Source organism: Enoplosus armatus, chromosome 18 (genome assembly GCF_043641665.1).
Source record: "Enoplosus armatus isolate fEnoArm2 chromosome 18, fEnoArm2.hap1, whole genome shotgun sequence".
NCBI lineage: Eukaryota > Metazoa > Chordata > Actinopteri > Centrarchiformes > Enoplosidae > Enoplosus > Enoplosus armatus.
The window spans coordinates 18,296,948-18,317,173 of NC_092197.1; the positions used below are offsets into that span (position 1 = coordinate 18,296,948).

The 20,226-nt window shown below is 43.9% G+C and overlaps 3 protein-coding genes across 3 annotated transcripts; 1 reads left to right on the top strand and 2 right to left on the bottom strand.

Annotated features, from left to right (window-relative positions):
• Positions 1 to 4,385: 4,385 nt before the first annotated feature.
• Positions 4,386 to 7,876, bottom strand: LOC139300930 (regulator of G-protein signaling 7-binding protein B-like). The gene is made up of 6 exons (XM_070924140.1): positions 7,745 to 7,876; positions 7,247 to 7,419; positions 6,372 to 6,502; positions 5,313 to 5,451; positions 5,149 to 5,219; positions 4,386 to 4,477 (listed from the first exon to the last, which is right to left on the bottom strand). Exons 1-6 carry the CDS (start codon positions 7,874 to 7,876, stop codon positions 4,386 to 4,388), a joined length of 738 nt encoding a protein of 245 aa, XP_070780241.1.
• A 3,313-nt stretch (positions 7,877 to 11,189) lies between these two features.
• On the bottom strand, positions 11,190 to 15,864 carry rnf180b (ring finger protein 180b). Its single transcript, XM_070925263.1, has 7 exons — positions 15,808 to 15,864; positions 15,188 to 15,286; positions 13,937 to 14,680; positions 13,345 to 13,467; positions 12,520 to 12,742; positions 11,987 to 12,112; positions 11,190 to 11,386 (listed from the first exon to the last, which is right to left on the bottom strand). The coding sequence occupies exons 1-7, from the start codon at positions 15,862 to 15,864 to the stop codon at positions 11,190 to 11,192; spliced, it is 1,569 nt and encodes a 522-aa protein (XP_070781364.1).
• A 2,676-nt stretch (positions 15,865 to 18,540) lies between these two features.
• On the top strand, positions 18,541 to 19,791 carry htr1ab (5-hydroxytryptamine (serotonin) receptor 1A b). Its single transcript, XM_070924659.1, has one exon. It carries the CDS (start codon positions 18,541 to 18,543, stop codon positions 19,789 to 19,791), a length of 1,251 nt encoding a protein of 416 aa, XP_070780760.1.
• The last annotated feature ends 435 nt before the right edge of the window (positions 19,792 to 20,226 follow it).

Below are 20,226 nucleotides of genomic sequence, written 5' to 3' on the forward strand. Positions count from 1 at the left end.
TCAAAGTCAGAAGGATGACTTGATCCCACAGATTCTCCACAGAGGAACATCCAGACATGATGATTGGACTGCGAGGACGTCCATGAACCCAAACCCTTAACTCAAATCCCCTTGTACTCTGCTCAGGGCAGTGCACGTCACTGCTGTGCAGCCTCCAGCATTTGCTACTTTACCTTTAAAACACTGTGTTCTCGAACACATTAAACTCATTCATTAAACCCTGTTTCCGATGTGCCTCATGCAATACTACATGTTTCACATTTATAGCATTTTAGGCAAGGCAAATGTTTTGGCACATTTCATAGAGTGATTTCAGTGTTTTACTTAACGCACAAACAGGCATTTAGTAAGAAATAGACAAAAAAAGAATGAATAAATACAATTATGCAAAGGGTCAGGGTGCAGTCTTAAGTTAATGCATTTCTGCAACATTTCATTTTCTTAAGTTCAGTCAAAATGCTTTCAAAGGGTAAAATGTGACTCACCACAAACACTGACGTCCTCTTCAGCAGATGTTAAAGCAAGTAATTCAGTAGCTCCTGCGTTTGGCTGTATATTTGAGCCAGTTAAGAGTCTTCTCACTAAGTCAACTCTGCACTGCAGGCAGAGATGAATGTGACTGCAGCAACATAAAACCTCCCCCTGTGATTTTTCCAGGGGAGCTAGCTGGGGTGGGGGGGTGGCTAACTTACATTGCACAATCTCTCCTAAAACGTCTCAATAAAAAAAAATCAATAATAGCAATAATCAGAGTCGTTACACAACCATCTTGTCGCTCACTGTTACGGGAAGTAAAGAGCTCTGGAGTTTCCCGGCTGCAGAGAGACGTGAACCAGATGTTTTGTGTTTTGGGACTTGGCGGTTTGGAAACACTGAAGGGAGAGAAAACTCATTTTCGTTCCACTCTTCCTTTAGTTATCCAAGTGCTTGCACAATCTGGCACTAAACACAACTGTTCCATGTTGTGAAAGGCACACAAGCAAATTCTGGCCAAAATGTAATAAATGAGAGAAAATGTAGAGGTTGTGGAAAGATGTTCCTCATGGAAAACCTTATGTGAATGCTTCCATCAGAGGATACACAACTGGAGGAAAACTGGGCAAAATGGACATTATTTGTCTGGAACGCAGCGTTATTGAGAAGGCAAAGACAACTGAATTTAGCAGCAAGATATACATTTAATTCCCAAGTCATTTTTTGCGTATACTACTTTTGTGTGATTACTTGAAGGAATAGTTCAACGTTTGCGGAAAACACTCTTATTCGCTTTCTTTCCAAGAGTTAGCTGAGAGGGTCGACGTCAACCTCATGTCTGTGTGTTGTGTACGGCGCTGGAGTCAGGACACGGTTAGCCTAGCTTAGCATAACGACTGGAGGCAGGTGAAATAGCCTACATATGCCACATCTAAAAGCCCCCATAATTGACAGATAAATAGATAAATAAAGATATATAAAACAATTTGTGCTGTGCTGGAACTACTTCTGTATGGTGCATGCACAGTTGCGCATCAGAGCCAGCTTAACTTAAAAATAAAGAACTGAAAGAGTCGTCCGTGAGTCGGAACGAACCGGGTTACTTAAAAGTACCGGTCCTCTCATCGCTAGTGTTGGCAGTTTACTGAAGTCTTGTCATTGCAGTGAGATTGCGAGGTTTGGTTACATCATCGCGCCTGCACAGAGACCAAGACCACAACCGGTCCTCACCGTCCATATCTGGCAACCAGCCAGAGACGCAGCATAGAGGTGCCGGGCAGATGGATAAACTGTGGTTTGTCAAAAAAAAGTAGTTCAAGCATGAATAAAAGTACAAATTGTTGTTTGTACATTTCTGTTTGTGTAGAAATGAATCAATGACATACATTATGTTAATTAGTGAGTTTTTTTCCCCCCACTTTGGACAGGGGCAGATTAGCTGTTCCCCCTGCTTCCACTCTTTATGCTAAGCTAGGCTAGCCATGCTCTGACTACAACTCTGTGCTTAACTCACGAAACTGATATCGATCCGCTCATCTCACTCTTGGAAAACAACTGTATTTCAAAATGTTGAATTATTCGTTAAAGACAATAAACAAACAAATGAAATGTCATCGTATTGTATATAAAACTTTTATTCACATTATAAAATGTCCTAAGCTGTACATAGGTTTAGCTGTGGATTCTCTACATTGCAGGGCACACTAAGTACACATGGCCTACTCTGAGTCATATACATGCCAAAACAAAGAATTTTGCAATTTAGACATCACCACTTCACAAACACGAATTTACAAACTACATTGCACTTACATTCAATGGGAAAATGGCTCTAGTGGAATGCTTCAGATGAAGAACTTCATGAGTGGATTTCAAGTAGTTTTTGAGTGCAGTTTTTTGTTTTTTTCCCCCCCAATTCTGCTGTTTCTGTATGTGGTACATCTGCAGAGTCCTTGTGATGGAAAACTCAAGCTGTTAAGTTAAAAAAAAATGTTCTTTTTCAGAGAAGACGACTAACGATGTGCTGCACATTCGTATATATAAAAAAAAAAGCCAAAGACTAAAAGCCCCGCTAGTTTCCCCTAGAGGCTGCGATGATCATTGCGCCCCAAAACACCGATATTATGATTTTGATATTATGACGTCATAGAAAAAGATGGTTACATTTCCAGAACAAAATATGATTTTATGTTTAGATCGGTTGTGATTCGATCAGATGACGTGCCCTCACTTGTTTACTGTGACAGAGCATTAAAAGAAACACCTCATTGTAATTTACAACTTTATTCTCTAAATGTTATGACTTTTTCTGGTAAATCTTTGAACCCCTGCCCCCTCTCTCAGTGACCCTAGCACTCCGTTGTAGCCTTACCAGCAGTGGAATTAATACCATAAACCTTGCTACGGGGTCATTAAAATCAAAGGGGTTTATCCTCAGGGGAGCAGGCTTGTGATTGGTCAATCTGCGCACTTGAGATATTTTCTAGATGTTAACATGTTAGATTTTGATATTTGAATGGACGTTTTATGGCTGTTGATGATGCTAATGTTAGCATTCATCCTCTAGAGACCATGAATATCCACAGCAAATGTCATTAAAAACGCCATATAGCATATACCACATACAGCCAATAGTCTTCAACATTAACAAGCAATTTTGACCTTTAATTGTTGCTTGAGAAAAGTTCAGGGGATGAGCTAAATGACTAGAAATCATCCTCTCTCTCCAGACTAAATTTCATAGTAATCTGGCCAGTAGTTGTTGAAACACCTCAGTCAGTGCCAAAGTATTTGGACTAACTGACACATCATTAAGCTTTATATCTGGGTGGGAGCAGAAAGGCTGGCAACCTGCCTAAGATGTCTAAAAGGCAAAGTTTAGGCAAAGCTGCGTAACAGCTTTTACTTATCTGGCATAAAGTTGATTTTTTACACGCGCACTGTTGAATGAATCCAAAAACCTTTTCTATAGAAAAAGAAATGTTATTACAGGAGCCGATTAAGTATATGCATCATAACACTGTAGATGGATTGTTTTGTCTACGAGGAGTCACACCACACAGGTAAGTAGAGACTCACCTGGCAAGAGCCTCTACTGAATGACGGTCAGATGGCGATACATCAGGAGGTTATTGGGACTAAAAACATCTCACATTGTGACACATTCAAACATGAAGCACAGTGAGACAGCTGAAAACTAAAAAATGCCAGTGCATAGCCTGAATATGTACATTTTTATTCTCTTTCGTTATATAAAATGGCACAAAACAGAAAGAGAGGGATGACTGAATATGTGAGAAAAGAAAAAACGAAAGACAAAGCTAAAGATGCCTCACCTTAAAGAACCAGAAAACAAAAGAGCTCTGCAAGGGCCTAAAACTGAAAGCCAAACCGGTCCGACCCAGCAGAACCCGTATGGTAATGACACATTTGAGACCTGCTAGCCGCCACTATATTTTTGCTTTGCGGTATCCGTTATTGATTGTTAGCTCCCAGGCTAATGCAACACTTTGGCTTCACTATTATCCTCTTTCTACTAGGAGCTGTCTATGTACTATAATAACCAAACCCAAACTTCATCCGAGCCTCAAATTTTACGCAACAAAACGGATCGAACCCTCCAGCGAGCTGAGTGAAAAAAGAAAAAAAAGTAAACATCCAGATGAAAAAGACAAACGGGATGGAATCAGATACCGGATACTACAAGATTACAATTTCAGATAATATGGAAAAAATACTGCAACTAAATAAAGAGAAGTAAATAAGATTAATGAATCCTATTTATATATATATATATATATAGATATATATATATATATATATAGATATATATATAGATATATACGCCACAAAATCAGATCAAATCAAAGTCCTTTCCTATGTGTGTTGACCGCAGTGCTGCCGTCGGACTCTCAGCCGGACACCATGCAGCAGAGTCCAGGGAAGCGTCTCTTCCTCTGTCTGATCAGCGGGTGTGGAGTCAGATTCAACAAGCTGCTGTCGTCTGGAACAAAACAAAGGCGGTGTAATCGAGCATCGTCATCGCGTCTCCCTGCTCTGCGCTTCCATCGCAGGGAGACAAAGTCCAGTGTCACCGGTTCCCGACCTCCTCGCACCGTGAACCCTTAGTATGAAGCAGTGTCACTCTCATCCCGGCGGCCTTACTTTCCCACCCATAACGTGTTTGCTCATATGAACGGCATTTCTAGGAGGCGGGGTCGGCTGAGGGAGTGCGGTCGGGTATTTGGACTACGGCCTCAGCATTCCTAAAATCCTGGCTGTGTCTCTCATTAGCAGTAATCACTTGTGTCAGTCCATGTACTATATATATATATATATATATATATATATGTATGTAAATATCACTACTTGTGTTGTGTTATTAATGTACTCTGTTTACGTATATTCTCATGTCAGTAAGGTCTCATTGAATTGAATTGAGAGCAGTTCTAATGTGTCTGGACACCTGGTTGTTTTTGTGTGATCAAATGTACCGTAACGTAATAATTCTATAATAGAAACATTTGCACCATTCTGTACTAACAGGAAATGATACGACACATGTACCAATGGACAATTGGAAAACCTCAGAAAGAATCCAAAGTTGTACAAAAGGCGCCTTTGAAGCGTTGCACACCGACGCTATGAGTTTCCTCTATCTCAAACATTCCATACCTTGGTTTTTCAGTGGCAATGGCATCGTCTCCCTGAGTTTGCTGAGAAGGTTTCGCATCTCTCGCATATCTCTGTGAAAAACAAACGACACAGTTTGGAGTTTGGACGAATGATTCCGAATTCACAAGAAGAATCCATTTAAAAGCGGCTGGCAGTCGGCGTACCTCTCGATGTTTTCAATATCAGTTCCCACCAGCCACTGCTCCTGCAGGAAGTCGATGGGCGAGGAGGATCGTTCTTCCAGGATGGGAACGTCCGAGCTTTCGTCCACCCTGAAGTCCAGCTTCGGCTCAGAGTCCGTTCCTTCAGGTCCGAACAGAGACAGCAAGCACTGAGACGACTCAAGCGCATTCAAAACAACCACATCTGTGAAGCAACGGATGATTTCTTCCCACAAAACAGGAAACTCTGGTGCTGCACCACGCAGTATTTCAAACATACCTTCATCTGTATTGCGACTGTGATTAGAAATGTAACAGAAATGGTCTTTTCTCTCAATCCAATGCGGTGTTGTTTTAATTTTGTTTTTGTATACTCTCTTATTTAAAAATACAGTGAAAATGAATCTGCACACGTTGAGCGTACTGACAGCTCTCTGGCGCCCTCTGCTGTTTCAACAGTGTGCGAGCTCAACTCTGATCTCTGATGTCATCGAACAGCCTGAGTGGGAAGAAGTCATTTAAGCAGGGGCTTTTACTGGCCGCGTGGCATTTGAAACTACATTTTGATTGTATTGACGTGGATAAGGCAGGTTGAAAATGCTTTTCAAGCCAAACTAAGACTCATTTCTGAGAGGAAAGCATGGGATAGTTACGGGCTCTTCTGTGGGTCATTTTAAATGTATAATATTATGTTTCAAAATGGGGGGTGGGGGGGGGTTATATGATATGTAAATGTAATATGTGTCCGATTCCCACATGGAAAACATGGGCAGAGCATCTGTAACATGCTGGACAACTGCCTGGAAAGCACTGAAATGCAGCCTTGAATCCCAGCACCACAGTTTGTGCTTTGTGGTAAAATCTGTGTTACTTGTTCACTGCATTTGTTACAATGAAACATCCATTAACATGTGTGATTATTGCCACAACAAGCCTTTTTCAAGTTTAGAAATATTACATGATTCCGTTACTTTGAAACTGGCTTCAGAATTAACACAGGTTTTCATTACTCTTGAACTTTTGTGGCACTATAATATTTAGATTTTTGTTGTGTGACGGTACTTTTTCTGTGCAGCTGCAGCACCCCCAGCAGGCACATGGATTTGAGCATCTCTGTTATGAACATCTCCAGGCAGCACTGCAGCTGGATGAAGAGCCGGCAGATCTCAGGGTGGATCTCTCCGTCCTCTGGACTGCAGCGTGAAGAGGAGGAGGAGGAGGAGGAGGAGGAGGAGGAGGAGGGGTGGCAGGGAGGAGAGAGAGAGAGAACGAGATACAGTCAGACAAACAGAGACACATTCAAGCTGACCAGGTCCCACAACAAGCTGCAGGTGTGGCTTTTTGAACGTGAACTATATTTCATTCATTTCATTACAAATGAACTTGCAGACACTCGAAACTTCACTGTGAACTTTCGCCAAAGTTATGGTCGCAGAGTGTATTTGAAAAGACAGTACTGTCGTTTGTTTTTGTTTTGTTTTTTCATACCAGTGTTTCCAGTGTTTGTTAAAAAAAAAAAAAAAAACATGTCTCTGTATTTATTGTTCGTTTCAGAGTTTGTGAGGATATGGTGGCTTTGTGGGAGGTAAAAAAAACCCAAAACAGTCCCCTTCCTTTTCAGCTGTGCCCAGTTCAAATGTGTTGAACCGTATTTTGTTGTTGTGATTTTGTTTTGTCACTTTGTAACTTTGTTTAGAAAAGTGCCACATGACCTAAATGAAATGCATTATCTTTACAAATTGTCTGAAGCATGATGCACCTTCAAAAGAGCTGCTGGAACAAGCAGATATGTATTGAAATAGGGTTTTATTCGGGGGGGAGGGGGAGGGGGGGGGGGTGAAATGTTTCCTAAAAATAAAAAAGTGATAGAGACAAAATATGTTCCTTTATGAAATGAATAAATAAATAAATACATAAATAATCTCTTTCCTTCTCACCCTGACACAGAGATGACGGCGAGATCCTGGTGTGCGGCCCGGGCCATGGAGCACCCTTTGGACCGCGTGTGGTGCATCTGAGCCCGCAGAGACGGACAGTCGGCGGAGATCTCCCCGACTGATATGACCTGCTCCCGGTACAGCGCGACGAGGGTGTTGAATTCCTGGACAGTCTGGGGGGGGGGGAGAGAGAGAGAGAGAGAGAGAGAGAGAGAGAGAGAGAGGGAGAAAACGACAACCAGCCTGAGCAAACATGGCATCCTCAAAGGAAGGCAAGACTACAATAAAAAAATATAAAAATCCAGCCTTAGAAGGATCCTCAGCACTTCTGTCTTTTGCCCCCCCCCCCCCCCCTCCCTCCCTCCCCTCCCTTTGTGTGCGCCACCGCTGCACCTGCACACGATGACATCGGTTCTATCCGGTGAATACAAGGCGCCTGTCCTTTGGTGCAGAGCTGTGCGCTGTAACGGAGATTATCGACGGTGTTTCGGTACTCACCATCCTGCTGCCGTCCACGGCCCCCTCCGTGCTCTCCCGGCGCTCCGGCTCCGTCTGCGCCACTTTACTGATGGGGAAAATGATCCCCGCAGATCTTGGGCGCTTTTTCCGCCCGTACGGTGCAGAACACATGCATGCACACCCACCAGCGGAGCCCAGGCAGACGCAGGCAGACAGAGAGGGAGAGCGCCTCTGCTCGCCGCCGTGTCCTCTGGAGAGAAGAAAAGCGCCCCGCTTGGACTCAGCAGCCGGCTCGCGGGGTTCGCGTCGATGCCTTTTAGAGCCCCTCGCGGGAGTGCGTCGTTATTGCCGGATGCAGGACCGTGTAGCGGGCCGGACGGACCCCCAGCAGCTCCCTCCGCATCCCAGCCGAGAGGAGAGTCACCTTCAGCCCCTCCTGAAGGCCGAGAGGGAGGCTCCTCCGTCTTCCGCCGCGCGCGCGCGCTCACGTGTGAGGAGGATTCGGAGGGAGCCAACAGCAGAACAAGTCGTCACCCACCGACTGACAATGAACTGTTTAGGCGCATCAGTGGGCCAGAAAAACAACAACAATGTGATGTTACATTACCCAAACTCAGTGACGGCTGCTTTGACAGCCCTCAAGACATTTTTGCGTCGCATGAATTTCCCGTCTTGCATATCACTGTTCTGTTGGAGGGGTGAACAGACTACTGCTGATGTGATTGTAATGCGTTCCGTTATTTAAACCTTTTTGTAAAGCTGCATTAAATCTTTGGGCCACTAGGGGGCAGAGGAAGTCAAGCCACCCTGACATATTATCGCCTTAAAAAGTCGGTATGGCTAATGTACGGTGGAATGTAGGTGTTCGCAAACAATGTACTCATCCAACAGATACAATATTATCATACCATTGCAGTCATGTTTGTGTCCACCTGATGAATGTAATTCTAATATTCGCAGTCTCTCTTAACTCTGGTTTGGTCGCCACCAGCTCTTCAGAAACATATCAAGCTGTTTAGCAGCTAAATGTTCAACTGTCTTCAGCAGCTACTTTGACAGCTAGTCGCTAGCTCTTCAGCAGCTAAGTAACTGTACAGCTAGTCGCTAGCTCTTCATTAGCTAACTAACTATACAGCTAGTCGCTAGCTCTTCAGCAGCTAAGTAACTGTAGAGCTAGTCGCAAGCTCTTCATTAGCTAACTAACTATAAAGCTAGTCGCTAGCTCTTCAGCAGCTAAGTAACTGTAGAGCTAGTCGCAAGCTCTTCATTAGCTAACTAACTATACAGCTAGTCGCTAGCTCTTCAGCAGCTAAGTAACTGTACAGCTAGTCGCTAGCTCTTCATTAGCTAACTAACTATACAGCTAGTCGCTAGCTCTTCAGCAGCTACCTAAATGTACAGCTCTTCGCTAACTTTAGGGACTAGCTGTACGATTAGCTGTATGCTAACATTACAGTGGGTTCATGAGAACTAGTTTGCTGAAAACAGCAGTTGTTAACAGGGCTGGGTGAGAGTGCTGAACCGTACATGTGCCATAAAACCAAAACTATCAGCTAAAAGAGTCACTTGATTCAATGTTAATACAGAAAATATAGTAACCAATGGTGACAGCTGGTGGCAATACTTTACCTCTACTTTGGCACAGAACATCACTTTTACCTGTTTGAACAAATGCTGTTACTACAACAACTTGGAAAAATATGAACCCTGATCATGATTATTTTAGAAATATAGTGAGGGGAGTGGAAAAAGCAGGCTTCATCAGTTTGTTTAATAAAGTTTTGTATTTAGATAGATTTTTATTCATAAACCATTTCCATGAATTCATTAATCTTGCCCAATCATACCGAGCTATCGAGCAAACAAGGCAACCTAAAAGATTAAGCCAGAGAAAAAGAGGAACCCACATGTAAACTAAAGTTTTCCTTAAAAAAATAATACAATTAAAACAGACGCAGTGGATTTGTTCTCGCTGTCAATTTGACTCTCCTAAAGACCAAAGTGTTAACTCTGTCCCCATATATTTAAATTAAAAAATGATGCATGGATGCATCGCTCAAATAACACACCTTTTAGCCTCTATAGTTCAATTTTAGCACAACTATTTACTCTTTACACTATACCAATGCCAATCATTCATTAAAAATCAAACTTCTTTTCCTTCAATAAAAAGACATAATTAGTGTTCACTGAAAGCTTTTTTATATTCTTCACATTTCTTTCTGGCTTCCTATGACTGCGGTATATTCTGTGCAAGAGAGATAAAACTTAAAGCAGCTCGAGTCCAGTTTCATATTACTCGTTGTAAACAGAAGGCACAGACTAAGCAAAGGCACCATACTGAAATGGGTGTTTTACCCATTAGTAAATCTGATTTTCTGTCTGTTCTTTCTGCTCCTGCTGCTGTCAACAACCAATCATTCACATCAACTAATAAATGCTGCTGTCTTTACCTGTTAAGATATCTTGAGCATCCCCTATCTACTTTGTAAATAAAATGTGACAATGTAAAAATAAACTCTCTCAGCAGTGCATCTCACTTCAAATTTTAATCTACATAATTTCACTGAGCATCACCCAGCAAAACACAAAGGCTAAACTTCCTCCAATGACACTGGAGTAATGACACCCTAAATTTGACAAGTTTTGTACGTGCAGGTTGCAGTTTGTCACATAAGGTTGGGTGAGCAGAATTTGGTTTTGGTGTCTGTATAGACACAATGGTACCAAACCTGGCAACCTCATGGTGACGAAATACTGTTGTTCAAACACGTATCTTCCTCTGAAAACACTCACTTACATTTCTGTTTGTGTACATATTAAACAACGAGATACAGTATGTTTATTAGTGAGCTTTAGGGTTGTTGATAGCCATATTTTTGAACTTCCGACTGAGCCAGGCTGGCTGCTTTCCCCTGCTTTCAGCCTTTATGCTAAGCTAGGCTAACGTACCTAACCTTTTTTTTTCTGTCTGATGAACACTACTATTATTAACTAATTGTTCTACCACAAACCAAAAGATTTCACTACCAAACAGCACCCTTTTGACAAGCTTTCCCTCATGTCCAAAGTAACAGAATCAACAGAGGAAACGCCACCCTGCTTCAGGCAGCGGCATTTTTCTGTACCTCAGCCTTCCCCATTATTTCTGTACATCAGGACACCTCAGAGTATATTATTGCACGTATGCCATGGGTACTTAACACAAGCAAAAAACAAGCTTTGTTCAAATTATCATTACATTTTTAAAGTTAGTTTGTTGTCAGTTAACCCATATTGTAAACTTTTCCAACTTCAAATTCCTGCTCCTGGCCTCTATGTATGTCACGACCAACTCTGCTATTTCTAAAAACACTGAAACAAAAGGTTTGACTTGAGACTCTATCCAAGTGGTGAAACCAGGAAAACACACATTACCTACTCTCTTTAAAAAGGACAAAAAAAACTGCACTGCACTGCAAACTCTCGAGCGCTCCGCGGCGTCTCAGAAAAAGAAGTAGTACATGAGGAAGCAGAGGAACAGGAAAGCCAGGATCCAGTTGACGGAGTGGACGTAGACTATGACCAGCCCAATGTCGAAGAGCCAGCCGCGCATGTCGGTGAGGTCCAAAGCGTCCAGAGTGAAACCTCCATGGGCAAAGTGCCAGCGTCTCCCTGCCATCGCTGCCCGTCTCTGATCTCCTGGAGTCAGACAGGAAAAAAAAAAACGATGATGATGAGACGATCCGAATTCAAAGTGATTAAACACGATGTATCCTTATGCTGGTTTGAATTTGTGCTGTAATTTATTTGAAACATCTAGATTTATTCTTAGTGAGCAACGCAAACATTTCCGAAAAAAGTCTCCAAAAAAGTCATTTAACCTACTGCTGATTCTGAAATGTTGCACTGATTGGGACAAGTCTTGTTTTGTTTTTTTTATTAATAAGTCTTTCTTAATAATTCCTGATTTTCTTCAAAGATTACCTAAAATCACGACATCATTCAAATAAGAATTCAAAAGCCCAGTTAGCATTTCATTTCCAGGTTTAGTCCATTGCAGTCTTCATCACACTTTTCATTTTGGCAGTAACTCAAATGGCTATAAAGATAAAGTTGATTATATTGCCACTAAATTGTAGGGAGAAAAAAAAAGCAATAAAATGTCTGCTTTCTCAGTGAACGCGGTCATGGCACGACATGAGGGAAGCATTTTTTTTTTTTTTTTTTTTACATTTAGCGGTAAACTGAACCATCTCTTTTCAGAAACAGCATCCTAGTTCGTCAGGATGACTTTCTTACCCCAGAATGTACGGAAGCGTTTGCGACAGCTGGGCAGAGGCCATTTTGCACAGGGAGCACTCTGGAAGTTCTGCTTGCGGGCGTAGTACACTTTGGGGAAGAAGGTCTTGGCTGTTTGGTTGAGTTCTGAGGAGGAATGAGGACAGCACCTACAGTCACTATTTGAATCCGTTTGTTGGAGGCAATATTCCCCGCTACTGTACTGCAAAACCATTTTAGACTACAAAAGAATCAGAAAGGTAAGATAACTGTGGAAAAATACCTATTTTATACAATTTCCCAGAACCCAAGGTGACGTCTTCAAATTGCTTGTTTTGTCCCCAAACCCAAAGATATTCCATTTATACTGATATAAAACGACAAATCCTCACGTAGAAGAAGCTGGAACCAGCAGATGTTTGGCATTTTTGATTACAATAATACATCACATAATCAAAATAGTTGTTTCTTAATTTTGTCCGTTTACTCATCAGTTAATGCTGGTGGGAGATGGACAGTATGTCGGGTGTTTGAGGGTCCTGGAGGGAGCTCACCTTTGTGGAAGCTGGTGTGTGAGACGAGGGTGCGGCAGAGAGGGCAGGGCGAGCTCGTCGGCCGGTTCTTGGCGATTGTGCGGAGACACGGCTCGCAGAACACGTGGCCGCAGGGCTGACAGCTGTGCGGGCTGAAGTAGACGTCGAGGCACACGGCGCAGGTGAGGCCCTCTCTGTCCTCCTCTTCCTCACTGTCCAACAGTGAGCGGCTCACACTCTCAGCCTGGACACACACACCCACACACACACACACACACACACACACGCACACACAACCTCAAATAATCAGGATATTTTTTCACTGTGGAAGCTTGCCATACATTCTTTTCCCCCCAGCTGAAATGTTAATATTTTGCTAATGCAGCGGAATACATTGATAATATAATACTACTATATTACCATATTACTGTTTAACTCACCCACCTATTGCGCTTTTGATTTTGACAGTATGTTGTTGTTTTTTTGCTTTTGATGACTTTATTCATTTGTTAAACTTTAATCTATCAAATGAATAAAACTCAGTGATGAAATTCTACTAATTATCTACTGATATTTCCTCTCAGTTGCCTGGAGGGGGGATTAAGAATTTGTAAAAAAAAATATAATATGATAAGTCCGTTCATTTTTTAACAGATATAATGCAATATTGGTAAAGCGGCTGACTCAGTGCTCGGTTCTCTGCGAAAGTCTTAAACTTCTCTTAAAGAAGAGAAAAAAAATATCCAATAACATCCAAGGCTGTGTTCCTTCGATGAGTCTGTAAAAAGAGCTGAGATTTTGTTCAGTGGTCAGTCATTTTCAATCAGACCCTGCTCTCTCTCTCACCTGCTCCAGCTGACTGTGCAGCCATCGCTCTCTCCTCCTCTGTTTCCTCCGCAGACTCTTCAGACGGTTCTTCTCTCTTTTGCTCAGTCTGGTTGAGGCCGGGGAGGCCACGAAGGCTCGAGGCTGAGAAGGTAACACGCACACACACACACACACACACATCAAGAATCCCAGTCACTGATTCAACAGCTGAAACAAGAGAATCCACGGGGAAGATTATTGCTTGTCCCACTTTCACCATAAAACACTGTGGGAAATCCTGAATGTGCTGGTTTCTGGGCCCATCTGAGCCTCTGCTGGCTTTTCTATTTTTGTTGGTGCTGTTGTTAAAGATTTTTTTTTTTAGCATTTGCAAATATCTATGTAGACACAGTGTAGAGAGAGACACAAGGAGAGAGGGAACCGATATGCAACACAGGTTGCCTGGACACAATTGAACTGGGAATGTTACGCTAGGCCACCAGAATGCACCAATTCTTGATTTTCTTTATCAACAAATCCCATGAAAATAATAAAAATGGGAACTACACAGAATAATACTAATACTAATAATTACTAATTCTTTATTTCACTGTAAATGCCAGAAACGTACCACCACTTCCTGGTCCTGCTCCGCCACACTGTCAGAGATGGATCTCCCGCTGAGGAAAAGGGCTGAATCAGAAACCTCCTCGTGGACAGCCGTGGCCTCTGGAAAGGACTCGACGGCCTCCGCAGTTTGCGGCACCTGTCGATCTGGAGGTGAGCGCGTCCTTCCAGACACAGATGAACGACAGGCGACGGCGCCATCAGTGTCAAACTGCTGACTTGTGGGATACGAGACAGGTGACCATGTGGACTCATCTGTCCCTGCCCTTGTCCCCTCGACAGCAGACTTGTCCGTAGGGCCTGCAGGGCAAAAACACGATGACCTGATGGCGGCATCATCTTCCAAACTGCGCCGTCTCCTGTGAGAGATGCAGTACAGAGGACTGAAAGAAAAGGACTGGGTGTTTTCACCGTGAGCCGGTGAATTAGAGGCCTCTGCGGGGCCGATGTGGGACATAACAGCAGCACAGTTTAGCTGGAAACTGTCCAGTGCAGTCCTGTTAAAGTCGGGCCTCTGCTCTCTGTTCTGAGCGCCGTCTGTCGGCAGACCAGCATGTCCCTTCTCGGGCCTCGTCCTCCTCGGCTGGACGATGAGGACGTAGTGCTTGTGGTCGCGATCCACGCGGCTCTTGTTCAGGTGGACGGTGGCGTCCCGGCCGCAGGGACACTCACTGCGGTTAATGAAGTTGAAGCCGCCCAAGCGAGCTGCGCAGTTCTGGCAGTTCAGTTTTCCTACAGTCCACTGGGCCTGGACAGAAAGCACAGATACATAAATCACAACTGCATCGTAAAAGGGAGTGGTTCTTTAAGGAAATAAAATTGTTAAACCCTCTTCTGTAAGAGCTGCAACTGTCCTTATTGTATGATTTTATTGTCAATCTGCTGATACGTTTTTTGAAATATTGGTTTGTCTATAAAATGTCAGAAAACAGTGAAAAATGGCCGTCTCAAATTGCTTGTCTCGTCTTCCCAACAGTCCAAGACCCAAAATATTCATTTGATATAAAGACAGAAAAAGCAGCAGATCCTCACATTTGAGAGGCTTAAACCAGAAAGTTTCTGTCAATTTTGCTTGATAAATGGCACAATAACAACAATAACAGGTCGAAGGAAGAATACAAGGTAATATCAAAACATGTGCGCAGATGTACAATAAAAACTTTGAGATGATCAATTTGTCAAAATAAAAGATTACAAAATACTAAAATATTGTAAGAGCAACCAAAGGCCACTGGAAAACATGTCTTGAGATTACCTGGTGAACTGAGGTCAGTATCCACTCGGGCAACGTGTCAACATTCACGTGCCAAATACTGCAAACAGCAGCTGAGCTTTCATCTGTGGCCTCAACCTGCTTCCACATAAAAAAAAGATACACAATCAGCCAGGACAGTCCCCATCTCACCCCCCCCATCACGTTTCTCTGACTCTGATAGCCGGCCATCTTTCTTTATGACTGAAACACAAGCTGTTATCTTTGAAGTTTCCCAACGCTGATGTCCCTGCCAACGTCATAGACTGTTAGCTATGACGAAGGCTGCAACACAGCAGAGCTCAAATTGATGTCTTCAAGTGTCTCGTTTGGTCCAACCACCCGCACAAGGCCAAAACATATTCCATTCACACTGATATAAAACACAGCAAAATCAGTAAATCCTCACATTTGAGAAGCTAGGAACTTGTAAAATGTCGTATCAAAATCATCCGTGATTCATTTCATCAACTCATTGTTTCAGGGCCAGCTATGGCTGGGACAGAGGCAACAATTCCTCGCGTCGGTCTGTAGCAGCTCACTGGGTGGAGAAAAGACTGAATGCATGCAATAAGGGGGGGGGGGGGGGTCAGAAGATGCAACTTCAAACATTTTCCACCCACCACTGACAAACATGTCGAGTCTATGATGCCTTTCCGACACCTCCTGCAGCGGAGCATGGTTCTCTCTCTTCAGGCTCTTCTAACCACGTTTTCAGTCCAGCTGTTGGCGGTAATGTCGATAGTCAAGACACGCAGCTGAAAACACACCTGCACTCATACACATCAAATTACTTTTTCATCTTTAAAGTTCAGGTCAGATTTAACTGGTACGTAATCGACTGGCTTTGTTTCTGCGTGTAGCATGAATGTGGCCAAGACAAACTAAGCGAACATGCTTAATGTTCGAACATGTTTTATGCACCCGTGTTGCATAAAGGTTGATAAACCTTTAAAAAGAGTTATAATAAGAGAAGCGATTGCAGTGAGCCACTTATTTACATATGAGGTAACCTGATGCTGAACCTTGTGGGAGTGCATTTATATTGATGTGGCTATTTTAAGAATTCAGAGAGGGGGGAGCCCTGTTAGGTAAACGCAAATGAATGAGACAGTAAGTGGACACCTGAACATTGCAGGCATATGACTGACGAACATGGCATGAATTTGCTGCTATAACAGCCTCCACTCTACTACCAGATTTTGGAACCTGGCTGCAGGGATTTGCTCCCATTCACAAGCCAGTAGAGCAACCCTGATGCTGGGTGGTAAGGGTCTGGCTCACGGTCGCCGTTCCAGTTCATCCCACAGGTTTTGGATGAGGTGGAGGTCCGGGCCAGGCAGGTTCTTCCACACTAATGCACGCACACTATTGTCTAAAATATGATGAGATGCTTGTAGCATTAAGATTTCCTTTTATTGGAACTGAGGGGCTCCAACCATGAAAAACAGCCCCAGACCAAAAGAACAGGAAAGTATGTACACAGCAGGGCTGCCCACAATCCCTTTGCCTGGAATTTCAAATGTTTAGCCCCATGCTCTGTAGCCTGTTGAGCATCCAGTATAAAGGTAAGGCTGTGAAGTGAACATAAAAGGAGTTACAGTGAACACTCAGGTGTTGTTTCTGTAGCAGGTTGAGAGGATGTCCCTTCTCTTCTCCCTCATAGAGCTCAAACTACATCAGCGAAATGACTGTTTAGTTTCCCCGTGTTTTAGCATGTACAGTACACAGCTAACAACCAGGGTGGCAGAGTAACAACAAACGTCCTGCTAACTTAGCTCTGCTGTTGACCATCACAGCAGGCTCTCTTGTGGCGTTTTTCACCGAAACAAATTATAACGTCCCGGGAATAATGACACTCCGAATACTCACATTTTCATTACACAGTCTCGCTTACCTGACAGCTGTGAGGACTCTTTGAGTCGCGGTAACGAGGAAGACCTGTGAGCAAAAAAACAAGAAAGTTAGGCAGCCTCTCGGCTTTAAGAAGGGCCGTGACGTCACGAACAATGGTGACACTACGGGAAGTCTAATAGACCAAAAAAAGAAAAAAAAGCTTACGCGCTTTCGCTATGAAAGCTTAAAGGGTCAGCGCACCGAGATTGACGAACAAATTAAGTAAACAATAAATACAAATACAACCTATTTGTTCAGAACTGAACGGGAAGGCTGGACTACATGTCCAAACGGGGACACGTGGTCCCAGACTCCCAGGGGCCCCAAAAGTCCCAGGTTTACCAGGTGTCAGTTGTTTCTTTTTTTTTGTCTGTTTGTTTGCTTGTTTGTAGTTTGATTAATTAATAATGTGTAATGCGCTGTAACAATGTACAGGCAGAGAGGTGGGGGGGGGGTAATGCAGCCATGATGAATAGAAAATAATGTGACTTTTATTATAATAAAAGTGTTGGTGGTGAATTCGTTGTCACACTTTTTAAACCGTTTTGCACACACAAAAAAAAAATTTGTGTGTCTTTTTTTTTTTTGTTTTGTTTTTTTGTGGGGTTTTGATAGTGTTATTTAAGATAATAAAGGATTGCATTACCATTTTGTAATTGTTATGAAAGCCGACCAACGCCTGGTGGCAGTGTCACACCTGGGGGGGGGGCAGAGCGCTGACCGTGGTGCTGAAAACCAAAGCGAATAACGCCTCACTGTAACTTCACTGTAACTAAGGTGGTACAAGTGTGAGCATAGACCATGTATTAACTGCTAACGAGGTAAACAACTTAAAGCATTTCTTCCCCCTCTTTTTATTGTGGTATGTTTTTAACTTCCGAGACACTAGTTCCATACTCTAAATAAAACAAAGATTATTGGCTTTATTATTAAAACGAAGAGCCGTTTTTATTCTGTAATTCTGTGTCAACACGATGCAGATCAGTTCACTTCCGTCGATAAAACGAGACTCAAACAAACAAAAACAAAAAAAGTGTCACTTGACACAGAGGAAAATCTGGAAAGCTGCATTGCGAACGGATTCAACTTCTTTCCTCACCGAAACTGCAAAATCCACTCGTTTCAAGAAAAGCCAATAAAGAATTACAGAAAAACTATAAAAGAATCATAGCTTGTACAGTATGTGTTTATTTAATACCTCCCACGTCTTCGCTGCCTCGGCTGCAGACTAAAACAGACACAAACGGCCAGACTCCGTTACATCCTCACAGACAAATGACGCGTTTTCCATCACTGGTATAAATGAGCGGCGTCATTCTCCGTCAGCATCCGAGACTCGCAGTTCAGACCCGCTTCTGCCGCACCGAACAGTCCACTATGCGCTCTTCAAGGTGCGACGGTGTGACGCGCGCCAGGCTCTCCTCCAAGTAACCGAAGCCACTTCGAGGTGACCAACGACAATGGAGGGCGCGAACAACACCACAGCCTGGCCCCAGTTCGACAGCCCTTCCAACAAAACCCCCAGACCTGAAGACGAGGAGGTGAAGCTGAGCTATCAAGTGCTCACATCCTTCCTGCTGGGCGCGCTCATCCTGTGCGCAATCTTTGGGAACGCTTGCGTGGTTGCAGCCATCGCCTTGGAGCGGTCTCTCCAGAATGTGGCCAACTACCTGATCGGTTCCCTGGCCGTCACCGACCTGATGGTGTCGGTGCTGGTGCTGCCCATGGCGGCGCTTTACCAGGTCTTAAACCGCTGGACTCTTGGGCAGATTCCGTGCGACATCTTCATCTCGCTGGATGTGTTGTGCTGCACGTCGTCCATCCTGCACCTGTGCGCCATCGCTCTGGACAGATACTGGGCGATAACCGAGCCCATAGACTACATGAAGAAGAGGACGCCGAGGAGAGCCGCCGTCCTCATCAGCGTCACCTGGCTCGTCGGATTCTCCATCTCAGTGCCGCCGATGTTAATCATGCGCTCCCAGGACAGCAGCATGGCAGAGGACAGGGCGAACCCCGAGCAGTGTAAGATCAGGCAAGACCCCTGGTACACAATATACTCGACATTCGGGGCGTTTTACATCCCGCTGACGCTGATGCTGGTTTTATATGGGCGGATATTCAAAGCGGCCAGGTTTCGGATCAGGAGGACCGTGCGTAAAACGGAGAAAAAGAAAGTGTCCGACTCTTGCTTGGCGTTGTCCCCGGCCCTGTTCCACAAAAAGACTCCCGTGGACGCGCAGGGCAAGAGCTGGAAAAGGAGCGTGGAGCCCCGGCCGCTGCCGAGCGCCAACGGCGCCGTGAAGCACGCGGAGGACGGCGAGTCCCTGGAGATCATCGAAGTTCACAGCAACTCCAAAGGCAACCTGCCGCTGCCCAACACGCCGAGCTCCGTGCCGCTGTTCGAGAGCCGGCACGAGAAGGCGACCGAGGCGAAGAGGAAGATCGCGCTGGCGCGGGAGCGCAAAACGGTGAAGACTCTGGGCATCATCATGGGCACCTTCATCCTCTGCTGGCTGCCCTTCTTCATCGTCGCCCTGGTCATGCCTTTTTGCCAGGAGTCGTGCTACATGCCCCGCTGGCTGGAGGATGTCATTAACTGGCTGGGCTACTCCAACTCTTTACTCAATCCCATCATTTACGCGTACTTCAACAAAGACTTCCAGAGCGCCTTCAAGAAAATAATCAAGTGTCATTTCTGCAGGCCGTGACGGTCCAAAAAAACAGAAAAGAAAAAAAAAAACAAAAAACAAACTCCCGACAGCCTGTCGAAGTGTGGCACAGAGAGACGGTTCTGAACACAGAGCAAAGAGGGCTCGCAATGATCATCACCATCGTTATCAGTATTGAAATGTCCCCACAGATGTCTGTAGCCTATGCATAGATAAAGCTGTGATCGTTTGACTGAAGCTCCGCGCTTCCTCATCCTGTTCTGTAATGTCCAATAAAGACACACTTTTTACAAGACCTTTTCGGGAAGTCATGCTTTTAAAATGTATGTACAGATTTATTTAATTCTGCAAAATAAATGGAGAGAGAGAGAGAGAGAGAATGATACAATTGGGGGGGGAAAAGTGAATCTGCATCTCCTGTATCTCCTCTTAAATTACACTGGAGTCATTTATGAAGCTAAAATGTCACAAAAC

Coding starts and splice junctions, on each gene's coding strand:
- LOC139300930 (XM_070924140.1), bottom strand. CDS start 7,876: ATGTGTTCTGCACCGTACGGGCGGAAAAAGCGCCCAAGATCTGCGGGG. Junction 7,420..7,744: donor CCGTGGACGGCAGCAGGATG/GTGAGTACCGAA, acceptor CCCCCCCCCCAG/ACTGTCCAGGAATTCAACAC. Junction 4,478..5,148: donor ATTGCCACTGAAAAACCAAG/GTATGGAATGTT, acceptor GTTTTGTTCCAG/ACGACAGCAGCTTGTTGAAT.
- rnf180b (XM_070925263.1), bottom strand. CDS start 15,864: ATGCTCCGCTGCAGGAGGTGTCGGAAAGGCATCATAGACTCGACATGT. Junction 14,681..15,187: donor TACTGACCTCAGTTCACCAG/GTAATCTCAAGA, acceptor CTTTCTGTCCAG/GCCCAGTGGACTGTAGGAAA. Junction 11,387..11,986: donor ACGCTTCCGTACATTCTGGG/GTAAGAAAGTCA, acceptor GTCTGACTCCAG/GAGATCAGAGACGGGCAGCG.
- htr1ab (XM_070924659.1), top strand. CDS start 18,541: ATGGAGGGCGCGAACAACACCACAGCCTGGCCCCAGTTCGACAGCCCT.